Below are 21,953 nucleotides of genomic sequence, written 5' to 3'. Positions count from 1 at the left end.
GCAAGAAACAAAATTAAGAATTTTCTTTGGTCACCAGCACTTACTGAGGTCCTTCTTGTGCTCAACCAAGACCAAAGTTAAGTCGGTTTTTTTTTTGTTTTTTGTTTTTTTGTTTTTGTTTTGTTTTTTTGGTTTTTGTTTTTGGTTTTGGTTTTGTTTTGTTTTGTTTTTTGTTTTTTGTTTTTTGTTTTTTTTTTTTTTTTTTTTGAGACAAGGTTTCTCTGTGTAGCCCTGGCTATCCTGGACTCTGTAGACCAGGCTCTCTTTAAACTCAGAGATCCACCTGCTTCTGTGTCTCAAGTGCTGTGATTAAAGGTGTTGGCCACCACTGCCCAGCTCAAAGCTAAGTCTTTAGCTTAGCCTCTAGCCACTGTTACTAACCCAGTTGTACACCCCAGGCTGGGGGGCGGGGAGGGGCGGAGCCAAGGTTACAGTCAACAACCTTATATCCTGAGAGGGATGTTAGCTTTGACTGTCAACTTGGCACAACCTTGTAAAGAAAGTCTCAGTGAGGGTTGAGACCCTGTGGGCGTGTTGTCAAGTTCATTGATGTGGGGAAGATCCAACCTACTATGGGGCAGCACCACTCCCCAGTCAGGGGATCCTGAAAACTCAGCAGAAAAATCAGCCGAGCACAAGCAAACAAACCAGTGAGCATGCATGTAATAATAATCATTACTCTCTGACCTTGACCATGGGTGTGATGACTTCCCTCGAGTGGGAGGCTGTAACTGGAATTATACACTGAATATAAACTCTTTCTCCCTAATTTCTTTTGTCAATATTTTATCAGAGCAAGAGAAATAGAACTAGAGTGCTACTAAGATCATCACAATTTCAAATTTGATTCTTGGGGCTGGAGAGATGGCTCAGAGGTTAATAACTGGCTGCTTTTCCAGAGGACCTGGGTTCAATTCCTAGCACCTACATGGCAGCTCACAACTGTCTGTAACTCCAGTTCCAGGGGATCTGACACTCTCACACAGTTACACATGCAAGTTAAACACCAATGAATATGAGAAATAAAAAAGAATCATTAAGTTTGATTCTCTACCTCTTTTCATAATCTCTGGGTGCTTTCTATCTCTGGCCTCTCATGAGCATAAACATTTATCAAACATTTGTGCAATGTTTTGACCTCTGAAGGTTATTTTCTTTATAATAGAAAGAAAGAAAAACACTTGTATTTTGCTCAAATTAGGCTGGGTGTGGTTTGTGCACACCTTTAATCTCAGCACTTGGGAGGCAGAGGCAGAAGGGAGGCCAGCTTTATCCCCATAGTGAGTTCCAGGACAGCCAGGGCTACCTAGAGAGAAACTGTCTCAAAAATAATAATAATAATAATATGAAACATGCTGTTAAAACTAGAAAGGCTGACCTAAGAAACCTTTAATTTTTTTTAAATCTTGTGTGCAATATGTGCATTTTCCTGTGTGAGTCAGGAACACACATGTCACAGTGCATGTGTAGAGGTCAGAGGACACTTCTGAATGGCAGCTCTCACCTTCCACCTTGTTTGAGACAGGTTCTCCTTTCGGTTTTCCCACTCTGCACACCAAGCTCGTGAGTCTGAGAATTCTCCCGCTTCTGCCTGGGATGGCAGATGGGCACTGCCATGTCTGGTTTTATGTGTGCTCCTGGGATGGCAGATGGGCACTGCCATGTCTGGTTTTATGTGTGCTCCTGGGATGTGAACCCAGGTCCTGACACTTGCATGACAAGTACTCACTGAGCCAGTCCTCCAGCTCTTTAAGGAAACAATTTTAACTTAACGGAACTCAGGACCCTCCTGTCTCTGCCTCCTGAGTGCTCCGATTACCGGCATGTGCTACCACGGCAGAGACAATCGCACTGTTTTTTGAGGGAGATGGAAAACAAGTAAGAGTGAAAAAGTCGTCTACTGGGGTGAGCCGAGCTATGCCTAAGCTCTTTGCTCCAACACACTTGGCTCCTCGGTGTATTGTAAATAAAGAACATAGAAGGACACTGCATCTCCATGAGAAGAACATCCGTCACCGAACTCAAGAGAAAAGAAGACACTGTCAGTTGAGAGGAGTATTTATTTATGTATCTTGTACACCTCTAGTGTATAATATATATGAAATGTTGATTCATCTTGCTGCTTTTGTGACCCCTGGCCAAGGAAGATTGTGAAAACTGATCTCTCTCTTCCTTTAGTGGACCATAAAGAAATTCTTTTTATGTTTTGTTTTGTTTTTTTGAGACAGGGTTTCTTTGTGTTCTTTATCTTGTCTGGTAGTGGGTCAAAGGACCCAGTTCCCTCCAGAGGAGTCTCACCCCATGCACTGCAGGTAGACATGGTACTCCAGAGGCCAGGAAGACTCTGAAGCTCCCAACTGGCTTTCCCACTCAGTCTGTTAACAAGCGTGTCTATCCAATGAGGTCTCCATAAAAATCAAAACAGAGACAGCTTTGGGAGCTTCCTAATAGCTAAGCATGCGGTGATTACTGGGTGTGGCTGAAGCCTGCTGAACCCATTCCTGCACAGTGTGCTCAGAAAGGGCATAAAAGTTCCTCACACACACACACACCCCACTTCCGCCCCCTCACCTTAACCCATTTCCTTTGTAATATCCTTCATTATAAACCAGCAAGGGTAATTCTTTCCCTAAGTTCTGGGAGCTACTGGGGTAAATGTATTGAACCAAATGGGGGTTGTGGGAACCTGATCTTCAGCCTGTTGGTGGGCACAGGTAGGAGCCTTGGGACAGGTAACTATAGTGGGAGCTGAGCCTTCAGAGTACAGGATCTGATTACCTCCAGGATGATAGTGTGACAACTGAGCAGAACCAGAGGACACTGGCTAGCTTCTATTGTGGAAGGGATTGCTTAGTTGTTATGGGGGAAATCCTCTCATGTGATGGGTCAGAAGTCTCCTGTATTAGGACACAGTCATACCATAGTATGACAGGAAGCAGATAACAGGGGTTCTGACGGAACAGCACTCAACCAGCTACAGAAACACTTCCAGCATCAGTCATACACACTGTGCCCTTTGACACCCTTCACCTGGAAATCCCCTACAAGGAAGGACAGAAAGCCCTGGAAGCAGAAACCCTGAGGAACACTGAGCTGGGCAGGACTCCCTGAAGAGTAATGTGACAGGTCTCATCCCAGACCTCCCAGCTCCTGATTGTCTCCACGTTACTGTAACTAATAAAAATCTGCTGGTGTAGTTCCAGGTCAGATTCACAACCAAACTAGGACAGCATCAATGAACATGCCAAAGTGGGTGAGAAAAGCCCTGACATACTCTGAACTAGAGAAAGATTGCTAGTGTCCATTAAAAGAGCAGGCCTGGGGAGGGGTAGGTGGGACCACGTGCCAGACTACAACAGGAGCAAAGAATGGCCAGGTAATATGTTTCTTTGAAGACTGCCGTAATTAAAATGTCTTAAGCCGGGCGGTGGTGGCGCACGCCTTTAATCCCAGCACTCGGGAGGCAGAGCCAGGCGGATCTCTGTGAGTTCGAGGCCAGCCTGGTCTACCAAGTGAGTTCCAGGAAAGGCGCAAAGCTACACAGAGAAACACTGTCTCGAAAAACCAAAAAAAAAAATAAAATAAAATGTCTTGTAGAGCTGGGGCCATCCCATCGGGTAAAACCATTGGCCAAGCAAGTCTGACGACTTCAGTTAGATTCCTAGAGCCATGAAAAAAGCCGGATGTGTGACATACATCTATAATCTAGTACTCCCAGAAAGATGGGAGGCGCTGATTGGAGAAAGTCCCAGAATCTTGGGGGTCAGCTAGCCTGGAGGAGGCCGTACAGTAAAAACAAGAGGGATCCTGCTTCAACAAGGTTAAAGGTGAAGATCCCACAAAGTGGTGCTCTGACCTCTACACTCACATACCCTTACACACACAAATACACACACTAGAAAATAAAGATTTCTTCTGCATAAAAATGATTTTTAAAATGTCTGAAAATCTGGGAGAAATGGCAAGACAGTTAAAACATTGCCCCCAGTGACTGAAGTCCAGCAGAATTATCTCTGGGAAGCGAAAAGCCACACAAAAATATATGAGAGGCTGGGTAAGTCTGTCAGAATCAAGTAAGGTACAGACAAGCACTCACATAACGATATCTCTGAGTTAAAAACAACACAGGACAGAATGTTCTTGCATGCTGTTATTCCTGTTTGGAACTTAAGAGCACACAGAATCTCAGGCCCTACTCCAAACCCCTGAGTCAGAACCTCAGATGAGCCCATGAATCTGTGCTAACCACACTATCCAAGTGACAGGTAGATGTGAAGAGTCTGGCTCATTTCTAATCTGCAGAGCTTTTTCTCACCTTATGGTTGTGTTAAATCTTTCTACCCAATGTTAAACTACTGTTCAAACTAGAACTCACCTTAGAAGAAAGAGACAGAGTCTACCGATGATTGCACTAGGGACTGGAGTGATGGCTGAGCAGTAAGAGTACTGGCTACTCTTCCAGAGGACCTGTATTCAATTCCCAGCACCTACATGACATTGACAGCCACCGTAACTCCAGTTCAAGGGGATCTGACGCCCTCTTCTGGCCTCTGTGGGCACCAGGCACACACACGGTACACAGGCATGCATGCAGGCAAAACACCCATACATATAAAATGAAATTTTAAATAATTAACTTACGCTGCTTGAAGACCTCGAGGGCTCTCTTCAAGGTACTGAAAAACAAGTACATAATACAATTTCAGCTCTGGAAATCATCTATCTAATTTCATCGCAATGTTTTCACGTGCCTCTCTTTGCCACGTCTTCACCTGGGGGCTCCAGGTTCACGTTTACCCTGGAGCCTCAGAAAACAGTAGAAGACCAAAGCCTCTTAAGACCGACCTCCTCAGTCCCCGGCATAAACAGTTCTGCACTGTCTGCCCTGGGTAGAGCCAAATGTGAAAACTCTGCATTTTATCTTCCCCGGTGATAATATAGGAATCTGATTTCTTGCTGTGGGGATGGTCTGTATGTTAAATTACTCTGATTGGTCAATTAAAAAAAAAAACACCGATTGGCCAGTGGCTAGGCAGGAAGTATAGGCAGGACTAACAGAGAGGAGAAAAGAAAGAACAGAAAGGCAGAAGGAGACACTGCCAGCCATCGCCATGACAAGCAGCATGTGAAGATGCCGGTAAGCCACGAGCCACATGGCAAGGTATAGATTTATGGAAATGGATTAATTTAAGATATAAGAACAGTTAGCAAGAAGCCAGCCATGGCCATACAGTTTGTAAGCAATATAAGTCTCTGTGTTTACTTGGTTGGGTCTGAGCGGCTGTGGGACTGGTGGTAGACAGAGATTTGTCCTGACTGTGGGCAAGGCAGGAAAACTCTAGCTACAATCCCTTTCTCATAAGAACATGTTGTCATTTGAATATGAAAATGAAGCAAATAAAGAGAGAGCTCCAATCCTAGTGTGCACTTTCAGTGAGTTTCTGAGGGGAGGGCGGGGGGTGGTGTACAAACTGAGACAGCATCTCACCTATCCGGGCTTGCTATGCAGCTGAAGTCAGCCTTAAATTCCTAACTCTCCTGCCTCCACTTTCCAAATGTTAGGATTACAGGCATTCCCCACCATGCCCCAGCTCAAACCCTGGCTCTCAACTGACTCCTTTTCCAGAAAGTCATCACATGCTTTTTTTTTTTTCTGAGATTGAGTCTCTGTACCTCTGGCTGTCCTGGAACTCACCTTGTAGACCAGACTGACCTCGAACTCAGAAAGATCCACCTGCCTCTGATTCCCGAGTGCTGGGACTGAAGGTGTAGGTCACTACACTCAGCATATACTTACTGATCAGAAACTATAGGTCAAGCCTATTCCTTTTTTACAGCTTCTTTCTTTTAATTGAAAAATAAAATTGTGCATCTTTACCATGTGCAACGTGATATTTTGAAATCTGTATGCATTGTGGAATGGCTCAATAAAGTAATTAGTATATCCATTACCTCACATCCTTACCACTGTTTTGGAGTGGTACACTTACAATCTACTTTCAATTCTTTTTAAGAATAATGCATTGCTATTAACTACAATCACAGTGCTGTATAATATTTCTCTTCAATTTATTTCTCCTAACTAAACCCTTAACTTTTTGTTTGTTTGTTTGTTTTTTGTTTTTCGAGACAGGCTCTCGCTCTGTAGACCAGGCTGGCCTCAAACTCACAGAGATCCACCTGCCTCTGCCTCCCAAGTGCTGAGATTAAAGGTGTATGCCACCACTGCCCAGCTCCTTAACATTTTTTTTCTTTTCTGTTTTTATGCATGTTGTACGTGTGTATGAACATGCATGTCTCCACATGTGTGGGCATGTATGTGAGCATACACACATGTGCATGTAAAGGCTCAAGGTTGAAGTTGATGCTAAGAATCATCCTCTATCAGTCTTCTACTCATTCTCTGAGGCAGGGTCTCTCAATCAAACCCAGAGCTCACTGATATGGCTAGCCATGCTATCTATCCAGTTAACTCTAGGGATCCCCTGACTCCACCTTCTAAGGTTGGAATTACAGGCTTCCACATCATCCAGCGTTGACATCGGTTCTGGGGAACTGAGCTATGGCCATCACGCTTGTGCAGATAATACTTCAGCCACAGAGGCATCTCCCAGCTCTGAAATCGTCTTTTCCCTCTAGCCTGGAAGATTTCATTTTCCTATCTGATCCTTTTACAAAATTTCCAGGACATTTCTAAAAATCTCCCCACTTAAGCCTTTAATTCACTCTTTTATAAACATAGTCTGTATAATTGAGGTTTATTTTTAGATCTGTTCATCACTAAAAATCTATGTCTAATTCTGCAATCTATTGCATTGTTGAATTGTAGTCACAGTAACGTGTGTGTGTGTGTGTGTGTGTGTGTGTGTGCATTATGAACTAAATGTTCAGTTTCACTGTGTTTCTTCAGCAAGGGTCTATACTGAAAAAATTGTGGTAACTTAGAGCCACAAATTCTGTGTTCTGTTAAGATCTATGAAAAGACACAGACTTTTCACAATTGGAAAAAAGGAAAAAAATTCTTTTAATCTTATATACTGTAACTGTTACTCAATTGTACTTGCTGAAACAATGGGCCACTGGGCAGTGAGCCAGCCTAGGACTCAGAAAGACACTGACGGGTACCTACTTGATCTCGGACTGTCCACATGGCTTCTTCCTGGAGAGACTCAGCAGATCTTTGCCATATTTCTCTTCAATTGATGCCCTAGAGGGAACAGAAGAGAAGGTCATGGGGTCCTGCATAGAGTTCTTACCTAAGACACATAAGACAATGCCCCTGCAGGAAAGTTGTTCATTTACTGTAGAAGTTCAGATGGAAAGTCACTGTGTAAAATATAAGACTCGGTAATTTAAAATTAATTAATTAATTAAAATAAAACTCAAAGCCAGGCATGGTGGTACACACCTATAATCCCAGAACTGGGAGGTAAAGCCAGGAAGGCCAGGAGTCAACATCAGCCTTAGCTACACAGGGAGTTTGAGGCCAGTCTAGGATATATGAGACCTTGTTTCAAAAAACAAAAGGAAGGGGCTGGAGAGATGGCTCATGGCTAAGAGCACTTGTTGCTCTTCCAGAGGACCTGGGTTTAGTTCATAGCACATTCATCAGGCAGTTCATAACCACTTGTAACTCCAAAGGATCAGACATTCACTTCTGGCCTCCTTGGCACCCATACTTACACATGGCATACAGACACATACACATAAATAAAAATAAGCCTTAAGAAAGTACACACACACACACACACACACACACACACATATGCACGCACACACGCACGCACGCACGCACACAGACACCCCTCAATCACCAGAACCCAGGCCTTAAAGGCCAGGTATGTAAAACAAACGTGCAATTCCAGCCCCTGGAAGTAGGAGACAGGATTCCTGGGTGCATCGGCCAGGCAGCCTACCCTACCCAGGAGGCCTCAGGACAGTGAGAGACACTGTCTCAAAGGAAGAGAAACACAGCAGCAGCATGGGGGTACACACCATTTAACCCCAGCACTCAGGAAGCAGAGGCAGGCAGATCTCTGTTAATTCAAAGCTAACATGATCTACACAGGCAAGTTCCAGCACAGCCAAGCCTACACAGTGAGACTGTCTCCAAATAAATAAATAAATAAATAGTGGATGGGGTCTGCTGTTGCTGGTCTCCACACACTCACATGGGCACAGGCACACATGCACACACTCCACAGACAAACACACATATTAAAAGAACCTCTACCAAATAAGGGAAAAAATTAGAACTATATGACAAAACAGAATATATGATGTATAAAATGATTCCAGATCACACTAGAAATCAGAGAAATACAAAATTAAATGAATTTTGTAATAAAAATGAAATATTTTTAATCAGATTCATGTCGTTTACATGTCTCTGTATGTTATCGTATGTGTACAAGCATTTGAGTGCCTGCTGCGACCAAAGAGGATATCAGATTCTTCAAAGCTGAAGTCCCAGGCAGTTAGGAGCTTCCTGTGTGAACACAGGAAACCAAGTTATGTCTGTCTACAGGAGCAACACACACTTTAACCACTGAACCATGTGGTGATATTTTATTTGTGCTTTAATAAATAGATCTTGCCTGGAGATCAGAGCACGGAGCTAGCCACTAGAGGCCGGGCGGTGGTGGCACACACCTTTAATCCCAGCACTTGGGAGGAGGAAACAGGAAGTGATATAGCTGGGCAGAGAGAGGAATATAAGGTGGGAGGAGACAGGAGCTCAGCCTCTTCTAGGCTGAAGATTTCGTAGAGGTAAGAACTAGTGATTGGCTGCTCTGCTTCTCTGATCATTCCACATTTACCCCAAATCTGACTCCAGGTTTTTATTATTAAGACCAATCAGGATTCGTGCTACAGAGCCATCTCTCCTGCCCCAGACTGCTGGGGGATGTGGGCCAGTGGTGTGGTATTTACCTGAGAAGGCTCTGGGCTTCATTGTCAGCACCAGAAAGTAACAGCTACTCACTCAGGTCAGCCCTTGACTTTTTCATTTTGTGATAGGGTCATACTCTGTAGCCTACATCAACCTAAATCTTCACATTAACTTCCCAAAAACTATGACTATGGCCCTGAACCACCAGGCCCAGCTTTTATTATCCTAAAAAAAAATAAAAAGAAAAGCTCCAGGGCTGGGGAGATGGCTCAATGGTTAAGAGCACATACTGCTCTTCTTGAGGACCAGAGTTTGATTCCCTAGCACCCACATCAGGTGGCTTACAACTACCTGTAACCCCAGCTCCAGGGGATCTCACACCCCTGACCTTTGTGGGCACTTACATCCATGTGTACATACTCCACACACACACACACACATACATACACATAATTAAAATAATAAAAATAAATATTTAAATCAAAGAAAACAATAATAAGTTATTCAAATTCTATCAACCAAAATTAACTCATTTGGGGACTGTGGTGGTACTATTAGGAGGTGTGGCCTTGTTGGAGTAGGTGTGGTCTTTGTTGAAGGAAGTGTGTCACTGTGGGAGTGGGCTTTGAGGTCTCATATATGCTCAAGCTAGTCCCAGTGAGATAGTCTACTTCCTGCTGCCTTCTGATCAAGATGTAGCCAGTACCATGTCTGTCTGCACACTGCCATGCTCCCCACCATGAAGATAATGAACTAAACTTCTGAAATTGTAAGTGAGCCCCAATTAAATGTTTTCCTTTATAAGAGTTGCCATGGTTATGGTGTCTCTTCACAGCACTAGAAACCCTACCTAAGACAGGGTCTGAGAAGACGATTAGTGGGTAAAGCGCATCACGCACAACACATAAAGAGGAGCACGTGGCCAGGTATGATGGTGCACACCTCTAATCCCAGCACTTGAGAGGCAGAGGCAAGAGAATCTCTGAGCTCAAGGCCAGCCTGGTCTATATAGTGACTTCCAGGCCAGCAAGGACTATACAGTGAGACCTTGTATGGGGTGGACAGTAGAACACAGTGGCACACATCCATAATTATATCCCTGGGGTGCATGGAGTTTCCTGGTCAACCAGCCTACTGAAGCTGATGAGTTCCAGGTTCAGAAAGAGACCTTGTCTCAAAAAGTAAGGTAAAGGGTCAGTGAAATGGCTCAGCAGGCAAAGGTGCTTGCTGCCAAACCCAATGAAATGAGTGTAACCCCCAAAACCCATGTGGTTGAATGAAATAACTGATTCTCCTTCTGACCTCCAACCACACACACACACACACACACACACACACACACACACACACACACCAAATAAAATTTAAAAAAACTGCTGAAAAACAAGTAAGGAAGGTATGGACAGCAATCTGTGATCTGCACAACATACATTCACACAGACATGCAGCCACACATATGTGCATGCACACACATGAACATGTATAGACAAATACACCACAAGCATACATACATTAGTTGTATCATTTGATGGTGATTGAAATCGGTATTTTTTAAATTTTTTTGTTTGTTTGTGAATATCTATGTCTTCAGTGTGTGTGCACATGTGAGCATGTGCCTGTGTGCACACATGTAAAGACAAATGATGGCAGAGGGTGCTCTAGCTCACACTCCGTCTTCTTCCCTTGAGACAGGGTCTCTAGCTAAGCTTGGCATTCACATCTGCTGATTATCTGATAAAAACAAAAAAAATGTAAAAAATATTCTAAAGATAGTCATTTTCACAATGTTACCTCTTCCTACCTATGAGCCTAGGCAGTCTTCCCATCTTTGACTGTCTGTGCTTTCTTTCATCAGTTTTAAAGTTTTCATTGGTGAGGTCTTTCTCTTCATTGGTTAGGTTTATTCCAAAGTATCTTTTGAGGCAGGTGTGGATAGAATTGCTTGCCAGATTTCTTTCTTGTCAGATGTGTGGCTGGTACACAAGAGGCTGATGATTTGGTGTTTGATTTTGCATCCTGCCATTGTGCTGCAAGAGTTTCCCAGCTCTACAAGTTTTCTAGTAGAATCTTAGGAATCTCTTATGCATAGAATCATGTCATCTGGAAACTTTGACTTCTTTCTTTACTATTTATATCACTTTTATTTCTTTGTCTCTTTTTCTCTAAGACTTCAAGCACTACATTGAATAAAAGTAGAGAAAGTGGACATGCTTGTCTTGTTCTTGATTTTAGTGGAAATGCCTGGAGGTATTTCCTGTTTAGTATAATGTTAGATGTGGTGATACTTTGTTTGTGATCAGACAAATAAAGCTTGTCTGAAGATCAGAGTATGGAGCTAAGCCACTAGTTAGCCATAGAGGCAGATGATCTTTGTGAGTTCGAGGCTACACAAAATTTTGATCCAGTTTAAAAGAGAAACAGAACCAGGCAATGGTGGCACACACCTTTAATTCCAGCACTAGGGAGGTTGAGACAGGAAGTGTGATGGCTGTGTGAAGAAAAGGAATAGAAGGTGGAAGGAGATAGGAGTTCAGATCCCTTTCAGGCTGAGGATTCAGTAGAGGTAAGAAGTCTCTCTAGTGGCTGGCTGCCCAGCTTTCACCTGATCTTTCAGCTTTCACCGTGATATCTGCCTCCAGGTTTTTATTATTAAGACCAGTTAGAATTTGTGCTACAGTTAATTAAATATATTTTCATTATGTTGACATACATTCCTTCTATTGTAGCCTCTTCAGGATTTTATGATAAATGGATGTTAGATTTTGTCAAAAGCCTTTTCTGTATCTATTGAAATGATCATGTGATTTCTATTCTTGAGCCCATTTGTATGATGTGCTACATTTATTGATTCACATCTGTTGAACCATCCTTGAATCTCTAGAATGAAGCCACCTTGACCAGAGTGAATGATCTCTTTGATGTTTTCTTCTATTTAGTTTGTAGTTTTTAAGTACTTGATTGATATTTTTGCATGCATGCTCATTAAAGATATTGGCTTATGACTTCATTGTGTTGCTGCTGTGTCTTTCTCTGAGTCTGAAGCACTTTTTTTCTATTTTATGGAATAGTTTAAGCATTGGTGTTAAGTCTCCTTTAAAAGTCTGGTAGAAGCTGGCAATTGTGGATTTGGGGCCAGCCTGGTCTACATAGCAAGTTCCAGGCTCCTGGTCTACATAGCAAGTTCCAGGCTAGCCAGAGCTATGTAGTAAAACCCTGTCTAGAAAGGAAGGAAGGAAGAGAAGGAAGGAGGGAGGAAGGGAGGGAGGAAGGAAGAAAGGAAGGGAAGAGAGAGACAGACACAGACACACAGACACACAGACAGACAGACACACAGAAAGAAAAAAAAGAAACAAAGAAATCTTGGCCTGGACTTTTTCAGCCCCAATCTCAACAATTGTTGTAGATGTGTTGTTTTATTTTATTTGTGTGTGTGTGTGCATGTGTGCACATGTGCAAATGTATGGATGCATGTGTGTTCAGGTGCCCAAAAAGCCCAGAAGAAGCCACTAGATCCCCTGAAGACAGAGTTACAAGTGGTTGTGAGCCACATGACATGGGTGCTGGGAACCAAACCTGGGACCTCTGAAAGAACATCAAGCACTCTTAACCACTGAGCCATTACTCCAGCCCCCCTGTTTAGATTCTTTATCCCAGCTTGGTTTAATTTGGGTAGATCATATGCAACCGAAATTCATCCATTACTTTTAGATTTTCCAACTTAAAGCATGTCCCAAGAATTTCCTGAATTTCCCCAGCATCTGTTGTAAAGTCTCCTTTCCATTTTTAGGTTTGATTTTTTTTTTTATTAATTTGAGTCTTCTTTTTCTTTTGGTTAGATTGGTTAGGGTTTGCCTATCTTATTTATCTCTTCAAAGAAATAGCTCTTTGCTTCATTGATTCTTTATATTATTTCCATTTCTGTAATTTCTGGCTTGATATAATTTCTTCTCACCCACTGATTTTGTGCTCAACTTGTTCTTGCCCTAAGGGTGATCATTAAGTTATTTATTTGAGAGCTCTTTAATTTTTAATGTAGCCAATGTAGCTATGAACCTTTCTCTCAGAACTAATTTCATTATATCCTAAAAGTTTTTGATATGATGTGTTTATTTTCATTCAGTGGAGGAATTCTTTAATTTCCTCCTTGATATCTTCAGTGATTCATTCATCGTGAAACAGTGTGGGATTTAATCTCCATGAGTTTGTGTATATTGTATAGTTTCTCTTGCTGTTGATTTAAAGTTTTATTCCATTGTAGTCAAAATACAAGGAATGATTTCCATGTTTGCTAAGAACTGCCATGTGTCCTATCATATGTTCTCCTTTAGGGAAAGTCCCAAAGACTGCTGAGAGAGATGTACATTCTGCATGCTTGGGTGAAATGTTCTATACGGGTCTCACTTGGTCTATGATACTGTTTAACATGGATACATATTTTTTCCTTGGGATGGCCTATTTATTATGGAAGTGTGGTATTGAAGTAGCCCAGTACTACTAAGTTGAGGTTAATCTGTGACTTTACATCTAATAGTATTTGTTTTATAAAATCGAGTGAACTCATATTTGGTGCATACATGTTTAGAATTACAATGTCCTCTTGATGGGCTTTTCTGTTTTATCAGCATAAAAAAAAATTCTTTGTCCCTTCCTACTAATTTGGAGTGAATTTTGTCAGATATTAAAACAGCAACACAGCCGGGCGGTGGTGGCGCACACCTTTAATCCCAGCACTCGGGAGGCAGAGCCAGGCAGATCTCTGTGAGTTCGAGGCCAGCCTGGGCTACCAAGTGAGTTCCAGGAAAGGCACAAAGCTACACAGAGAAACCCTGTCTTGAGAAACCAATAAATAAATAAATAAATAAATAAATAAATAAATAAATAATAAAAAATAAAACAGCAACACTTACTTGTTTACTAGGTCCATTTGCTTGGGAATTTTTCCTCCTTTTGCCCTAAGGTAGCATTTGTCTTTGATGCAACAAATACATGGGACCTGGTTTTTTTTTTTTTTTTTGAGCTGAGGATCGAACCCAGGGCAAGTGCTCTACCACTGAGCTAAATCTCCAACCCATGGGACCTGTTTTTTAATCCAGTCTGTGCTTTTTAATAGGGACTGGACACCATTAATATTCAGAATTATTGCCAAAAGGTTTGTATTAATTCATGACACTTTGTTGATTGTGTGGTGTTTGGTGTTTTCCTCGTCCTCATTTGGTTATCCACGTTTCAGTGTACCTTATTCTTCCTTGTAGCCTCGTACATGTGTTTAATTGTCTCAGTCTGAAGGATCCCTTCAAGGATCTTCTGCAGACCTCAATTAGGGGTCATAAATTTCTTAATCTCTTTATCACAGAAAGTTTTTCATTTTCCTTCAATTAGGTACATTAACGCCCTTCTGTCTTCTAAAGTTTCTGTTGAGAAATTGTAACATGAATCTTTTAATAAAAAACCTGAGTCCTCTGACTGAAATCCTCTGTGTCCTCACCTGAAAGGCTCCAGCTGAAAAAGCCTCTAGCTGAAAGGGACGCTTCTGCTGAAAAGCCTTTAGTTCCTGTCTCCTCACACTTTATATACCTTTCTCCACCCAGCCATCACTTCCTGGGATTAAAGGCGTGTGCCACCACTGCCTGGCCTCTATGTTTAATCTAGTGGCTTGTTCTGTTCTCTGATCTTCAGGCAGATTTTATTAGGGTTCATAGTATATCACCACAGAAATCTCTTGTATGAGCCTGGTTTTATATGCAAGCTGGTGTTTCTCTCATGCAGATTTCAATATGAATTCTTTGTTCTGCCCATTTACTGTTTTGATTACAATTTAACATGAGGAGTTTTTTGGGTTTTTTTTTGTTTGTTTGTTTGTTTTCTGGTCTTTGGCTTTTTAACTGTCACTTGTACCTAGGTGGGAACCTCTTTCCCTAGATTTGGGGAATTTCCTGCTATGACTTTATTGAAAATATTTTCTATGCTTTTAGTACGAACTTCTCTTTCTTCTATGCCCATAATTTGTAGATTTAGTCTTTTCAGAGTGTCCCATAGATTTCAAATGTTCTGTTCATACCTTCTTGTGAATTTATACTTTTTAACAGTGTGAATGATGAAATTCCTCTACCTTGTCTTTAAGCACTGATATTCTGTCCTCCCCATGATCCATTTCATCGGTGAATCATAGAACTTTTTATTTGACTTACTGAATTTTTCATTTCCAATATTCCACTTGGCTTTCTTCAGCCTTTCTGTCTCTACTGATTTCTATTTTCATATCTTATACTGATTATGTTATTCTATTCAGTATTTGTGTTCTCTTGGAATTCATTCAGAAATTTATGGCCTCTTTGATCTATTTGAACATACTTACAAGTATCCTTTTGAATTTTTTGTCTTTGATTTTGTCTAGTTCATTACTACTGGTATTACTAACTTTAGAGAAGTCATGTTGTCTTGGTTTTTCACGTTTCTTATACTTTTGCATTGGGACTTGTACATCTGTGTTTGGGTTATTTTCAATTTGGGTCTTTTCAAGTGTCCCTGATTCTTTCACAGGAAGTGTTTTTAACATTCAACAAGAACTAGATTTCAGTAAGGCAGAAGTGCCATTTTTCTCTGCTGGACTGGTGTCTAGGACCTCAGGCTCAATCCCCAGTGCTCCCCTGAAATTGGAATACTGTCTTCAAAAGGATCGTTACCAAAGGGAATGCCTGCTATGAAAGTCCAATAATAGTCAAATTAAAAAAAGAAACACAACACCCCTTAAATGCCAATCATTTTAGGAAGTAACGGAGCACTGATAATACTGTGTAGAGTGATATATTAACCACTTTGTAAAGTGAGATCAAAAACAGAGTAAGACTAGTGATTAGTGATAGAGGGAGAGAAAGAGGATAAATATGAATAAAAGAGGGAACAGCAGGAAGGATGTGTCAGTTTTGGCTAAAAGTAAAATGAAAAGACATCAGTAAACTCATACACCCAGATAATTTACAACCACCCAGATCTCGGGAGGCTGAGACACTGAATCCCTACAAATCAGGAAAAGTCTGTGCTCTTTGAAAAAGGAAAAGATAGATTTTTGAGGACAAAAACAAAGGAGACCAGAGCTGCCTGCTAATCTGACACTAGTGTTAAATAAGGAAGACTAAGGAAAGGGGAGAAAGCCAAGTGCAGGATGGAGTCTGATGCAGTCCAGCCTGCTTGCTAGTCTACCTGTTTTTTCTCTGGCTCACAGAGGACCATCACACCACTAGACATCCCTTTGTAAGGTCACACCTATGGACAACCCTTCGGGAGTCCAGCTATCAGTGCTGGCCTACCCCAGTGCAGTCCATCCCAATGTCCAGTCTGCTGCTTGGAACCTGGGTCCATCTACATTCCCCTGCAGACTCTGCTCCAACCAAGTTTCCATCTCACCAAAGACTGCATAGTTCTGATCGAAGTTTCCACCTACAGTCTAGAAGCATTCTGGCCAGATTTCAGCATAAGGTCCCATGGCATTTGCTCTGAGTTTCCCAAGAGCATGGTTCAAAGAGGTCTCAGGCACCACAGCCACCAAGATTGCAGAGGTCTTTTTTAAATGGCATCCCACGGCTGCCCAGTGCTGAAAAGAGACTTCTGGAATCTCTCCTCACTCTGACCATGTCACTCTGAATCCCTTGTCTGGCCTCTCCCTCTTTCTCTGCACCTTAAAATGCTTACCACTGAAAGTCCAAGTGCAAATCTTCTGAGCCTTTCTGTGTTAAGCCCTGGCCCTTATCTGCTTTTTCCTCTCACTGGAAGTGGAATCGCTCCTCAAACCAAGCCAATCACCCCAGGACTTCTTCTCCAGCTTTCGAAAGTCCCCTATTTTACTTCAGTATTAAAACTAGTGATAACTAAACATCAGCACTTCCAGAGTCATCATCCAGCTTCCAGTGTATTGTATGCAGAATCTAGCAGAGCATCCCTGTCTCTTGTCCTCCATCCTCCTTCCTGTCTGCTCCTGAAGGGCTCTTGAGAACCCCTCCTGGCCTCCAGGAGGAGGCACTCTAGCAGTAAGGCATCTGTGGGCAGAATCCCCACCCCCAGCAAGCACAGGGGTCTGCTCTCTGAAGAAAAAGGAGAGCTTTGCTGAAGTGAAACTCCAGAGTCACACTCTAAAACCAGGGGAACCACCATTGACATACAGAGGAAGATCCCAAGCGTAGGGGAAGTGCTGGGTTCTGAGGCCATGGCCACGGGAGGAACCACCAGGACTTTGTAGAAATCCCCTTTGACTGGGGAAACATTTACCTAGATCACCACCCACTAACCACCCCAGTGTTCCTGCTCATGCATTTGTCTTCTTCTAAAGATTCCTTTATTTTTTAATTGATATGTATGAGTGGCTTGCCTGTGTTTATGCCTGTGTACAGAACACATACAGGCCCAAAAAAAAAAAAAAAGGCATTAGGTCCTCTGGAACTGGAGTTATGGATGTTTGTAAGCAGCCACGTGGATAGTGGGAATGAAACCTTGGTCCTCTGCAAGAGCTACAAGTGTTCTTAGCCTTTGAGCCATCCCTCCAGCCCCTACGTTGTCATTTCTGAACATCCATTATAAGCCAGGCATCCTTCTGGTGCATAATCAGATGCAGCCCTTTCCCTCAGGCCTGAAAACAGTCTCCACTGACTCCCTGCCTGGAGCTCGAGGGAGCCCCCAAGTCAGAGTAGGTAGTCAAAATGAAACCTTTTGTCTAAGTACCTGATATTTACCCATTTTGGCCTATTTTGTTACATATTCCCAAAATAGTGCCTCCCTTGAATTATTAATTTCGTTGGAAGACTCAGGCTCCTTGCTCACAGATTTTACAGAACAAGAGTCCAATGGCTTCCTTTTACTGATGAGGAAAATGACGTCTGGGAAGATATGTGCCATTGATGCATGTCCCTGACCAATGACCATGGAAGCAGGTAAGAAGAGGAAGTAACTAGATGCTTCTCTCAAGTTCTTTCCTTTGTAGGTCTCACTTTCCTGCCTGTTCCACCTGCATGTCATGGGCTGTCTCCCTTTTAAAAATAGTCTTGTCCAAGTCTAGTCCGCACTATCTCAGACTGTCCTCTTCTTTGGAATAGGGTCACTACAGATGTAGTTAGCTGAGATGAGATCACCCTTGAGCAGGGTCAGCTCCTAATCCATCATCACAGGAGTCCTTACAAGCCAAGAACTCCCTGTAGTAATGAAGAGGGTAGGAAGTATAGGGCTGAAACCCATCAAAGACTCCTAACAATACCAGAAGCTACACAAACCACGAACCACGTTCTCCCTAGAGCCTCCAAGACAGCTAGGTCCTGCTCCCACCTCTCTCATGGCGCCTCATCTTCTGGTGTCTGAATGAGGTCCTGCCTTCCTCTTACCACCTCCCTGCTTACTGCCACCTCCAAGACCTCCTGTCTCCCACAGCTGTCAGAGCCACCTTTCCTGCCAGAGGATCCCCTCTTCCATGAAGCTACCCCAGAATTTGGTTGTTTCAGTTGTTTGTTTATTGATTCTTGCCGGTTTCTATCTATCTTCCTTTCTCATCTTTCTTTCTCGTCTTTCTTTCCTTCTTTCTTTCTTTCTTTCAAGACAGGGTCTCAACTATATAGCTCTTGGCTGTCCTGAAAAATCACTCTGTAGCCCAGGCTGGCCTCAAACTCACAGAGATCTGCCTGCCTCTGCCTCCTGAGTGTTGGATTAAAGGCGTGCACACCATCACCACTGCCTGGCTATTTTGTCAATTCTTCTTTTTGGTAGGGTAGGGGGAGGTTCGAGACAGGGTTTCACTGTGTAGCCTGGCTGTCCTGGAGCTTGCTCTGTAAACCAGGCTGGTCTTGAACTCAGAGACATCCTCCTGCCTTTAATGCTGGGATCAAAGGCGTGCACCGTCACCACTGGGTGTGTGTTGCCGATTCTTAACCTGCCTCTTCAGTGTCACTGAGATCACGCTTCTTCATACCGTCTGTGTGCTTGCTGCATTCTATGCGCTGTCACATTTATAAATCTCATTTTTCAAACTGGCTCCTGGGAACTTTAGAACCGGCACTGATGTAGAAGAAACTCGAGTGTCAGAACTGACGCTTATAAAGGTTTACTGATAGATTTGCTTAAGTCACTAAAACATTAAGTCACCCAAAGTAGAATTTAGCTAAGGGGGCCACTGCCTCCAAAATACACCAAAGATAAGAAGAATGCTAACCAGGTCTGTTTGAGATCAGTGAAAGTTAGGATGCTGGGATGTTGATGTTTGTTTACAAAGATGGAGCCTCAATTAGGCTCCATTCCCATAACAAAAGGAGGAAACTCTGAATTACAAATGGCCATGAGGCTCATCTCCATATCAAAGAGCACAACTCTAAGGGTGGCTGAGGAGGCTGCACATGCTCACAACCATCATTAGGTCCCGGCCTGCAGTAAGTCCCCTGTGCTCTTCTCTAGAAAAGCCTAATTCTTCGCAGCAGGCAAGACGACCCCAGGTAACAACTATTGGAAAAGTACAACACTGCTATACTTAAATAATTCTGGCAATATCTTTGCTGTGTAAATCTCCCATCTGCCCAAGCAGCCAGACTTGTAGTCTCTTGTCTCTGTTTAAATCGTTCAAAGTGTGACCTGGAACTGGACCTAAATGTAAGGATGACAGTGTGTGTGGAATGCACAAGCCTAAGGTGTGTGAGTTACTAAAACCATCTATTCATGGCCTGCTCCTCTATGGGCATTAGCCAGAGCTGGACACATGCTATGCTGAAAAAGCTTTTTCCCCCTCTATTAATCTATTGAGTATGCAGAGTGATTTCTCACTGAGAAGGCATATTAATATTAATTCTAGAATAATACCAGTTGCTTCTTAGGATGGGTTCAGAGCCCGTAGCAGAGAGTCTTCAGAACTGGTAAACAAGGGAGAAGTGCTTGGGGGCCAAGCCTGCCAGCCAGAGTTCAATCCCCAGAAGGAAAAGATAGAAGGAAAAAGCCAACTGCACAAAGTTATCCCCTGACTCCCCCGTACACACTGTAGCACATGCATGGCCATGTACTAACAAGAAATAACTTTCTAAAAAAGAAAGACAAGAGAAAACTAATGATTCCCTGTCTGGGGTGGGGGTGGGGGGGCATATTGAAGGCCTGAGCATCTTACCGTTCTTTTAAAAACTCTTCAAATTCCTTGCAGTTCTTGCGGCCATTGTTGAGATGCTGGATGATGCTGTCGTAGCCGACAGTGCTGAGGATGTCCGTGCTCTGGAGGAATGAACAGCATAGCGTCAGACTAGGAATCAGCATGAAGAAGGCATGGGGCAGAAGGGGCAGGAAGCCCGCAATGGGACTTTTACCAAATCATTTTTAGAAAGATGTAACCCAAGAGAAATCAGAAAAGAAGTAAAAAATGAACAGCTGGGAAAAAAAATAGTTAAAATGGTGAAACTGAAGAGCCACCAAACAGAAGGGACAAGACAGGAATGGGAGGCTTAAGGATGAGGGGTGAGGCGGACTCAAGTCCCTCTCTGGGCCTCCATTCACACCTAAGTCAGGACAGGAGAGACAGGGTGTTGTGTGCTCCTTCAAATCGCTTGTCAGAAACTGTCTCTGGCTACCAGGTGGTGGCACATGCCTTTAATCCCAGCACTGGGAGGCAGAGGCAGGTGGAGCTCTGTGAGTTCGAGGCCAGCCTAGACTGTAGAGTGAGTTCCAGCATAGCCAGGACTACACAGAGTATATTAATTTGAATGTAATTGGCCCCCATAATCTCATAGGGAGTGGCGTTCTTAAGAGGTGTGGCTTTGTGGAGTAAGCGTGGCCTTGTTGGAAGAAATGTGTCACTGTGGGGGTGGGCTTTGAGATTTCCTATGCTCAAGACACCACCCAGTGTCTGAGTCTACTTCCTGTTTAATTTTTAAATGCATTAGTAAATACAATCTGAAGATCTGGCAATTACCCAACAAGAGCATGACATCACAGGGAAAATCTGTGATGTGCCAATAGTCTCTTCCTGGTCCATGGCATTCCCTGGAGAATCTATCCAAATTTGGCCCCTACTCTTGTCCCATAAGTCTGAGGAGGCAGTCAAGCACAGAGAACCAGCTCCTCTCAAAACTAAAATGAAGTACCCACATGTAGGACCAAGGGGGTCCGGGGCTGCCTCGGGCTACAGGCCCATTTTAATCAGGGGCTAAACAACATTCAGTTTGTCCTTAATCCTGCCACCAAAGACCCTGACATCTCCTCCCACAGCCAGTTAGCCCTCTTGAAAGACTGTGGAATAGCCACAAAAGGGAAGCGGTCCTGAACCACAAGGAAGAGTGAGAAGGCAAGCCCCAGAGTGGAAGAAAGTGGCCACTGTCCCGACGGAATCATGAATGGGAGTCTGGGCCAGCACTGCTGCACATAGTTCCTGGCCCAAGTTTGGGGGAAAGAATATTCAATTTTTTTTTTTTTTTTTTTTTTTTTTTTTTTTTTTTTTGGTTTTTCGAGACAGGGTTTCTCTGTGTAGCTTTGCGCCTTTCCTGGAACTCACTTGGTAGCCCAGGCTGGCCTCGAACTCACAGAGATCCGCCTGCCTCTGCCTCCCGAGTGCTGGGATTAAAGGCGTGCGCCACCACCGCCCGGCAGAATATTCAATTTTTAATTAGCAATTTCACTACCCCCTCTTCAATACAATATTTACATTATCCTTTGCAAAATCCAAAGCCAGCCTTTCAACTCTCATGTTTTCTGGGAGTCTTTTCTGGGTAGCCCAGTTCCCTCTTCTAAGTCCTCAGACAGATTTCTGCCCAACTCTATTGAACGTGCCTAGAGCTTCATGCAACACTGTCACCACCCCTGCACCCCTCACAGAAAAACCTCCCTTGATGTCATGCACCTCAGGGACCTACAGCAGAAATGTGCAGGGTGAGATGTCTCCCACCCAAACACATAAGAACAGAACAAGGAATCAAGGCCCCCATGGAAGTGAACAAAGGCAGGTAAAGGCTCATTGTCAAAGTCATTTTGTAGACAGATGTCTCCATTCCTACCCATCAAGAACGCTAGACTTCTCTGTACTATGACATCAGGGAGGTGGTTTCCCTCTTCTTAATTAACA

The 21,953-nt window shown here is 43.1% G+C and overlaps 1 protein-coding gene across 1 annotated transcript in view; it reads right to left on the bottom strand.

Annotated features, from left to right (window-relative positions):
- Pstpip2 (proline-serine-threonine phosphatase interacting protein 2) overlaps window positions 1-21,953 on the bottom strand; it is an 88,694-nt gene that overhangs the window by 24,079 nt on the left and 42,662 nt on the right. The window contains exons 2-4 of the mRNA XM_028871982.2: window positions 20,013-20,113; window positions 7,130-7,207; window positions 4,642-4,676 (exon numbers count right to left, since the gene is read on the bottom strand). Coding sequence (XP_028727815.1) covers window positions 4,642-4,676; window positions 7,130-7,207; window positions 20,013-20,113 — 214 coding nt within the window. The remainder of the gene's footprint in view (window positions 1-4,641; window positions 4,677-7,129; window positions 7,208-20,012; window positions 20,114-21,953) is intronic.

Source organism: Peromyscus leucopus, chromosome 19 (genome assembly GCF_004664715.2).
Source record: "Peromyscus leucopus breed LL Stock chromosome 19, UCI_PerLeu_2.1, whole genome shotgun sequence".
NCBI classification, from domain to species: Eukaryota; Metazoa; Chordata; class Mammalia; order Rodentia; family Cricetidae; genus Peromyscus; species Peromyscus leucopus.
The sequence above is the reverse complement of the archived record's forward strand: the minus strand, read 5'-3'. Positions and strand labels throughout refer to the sequence as shown.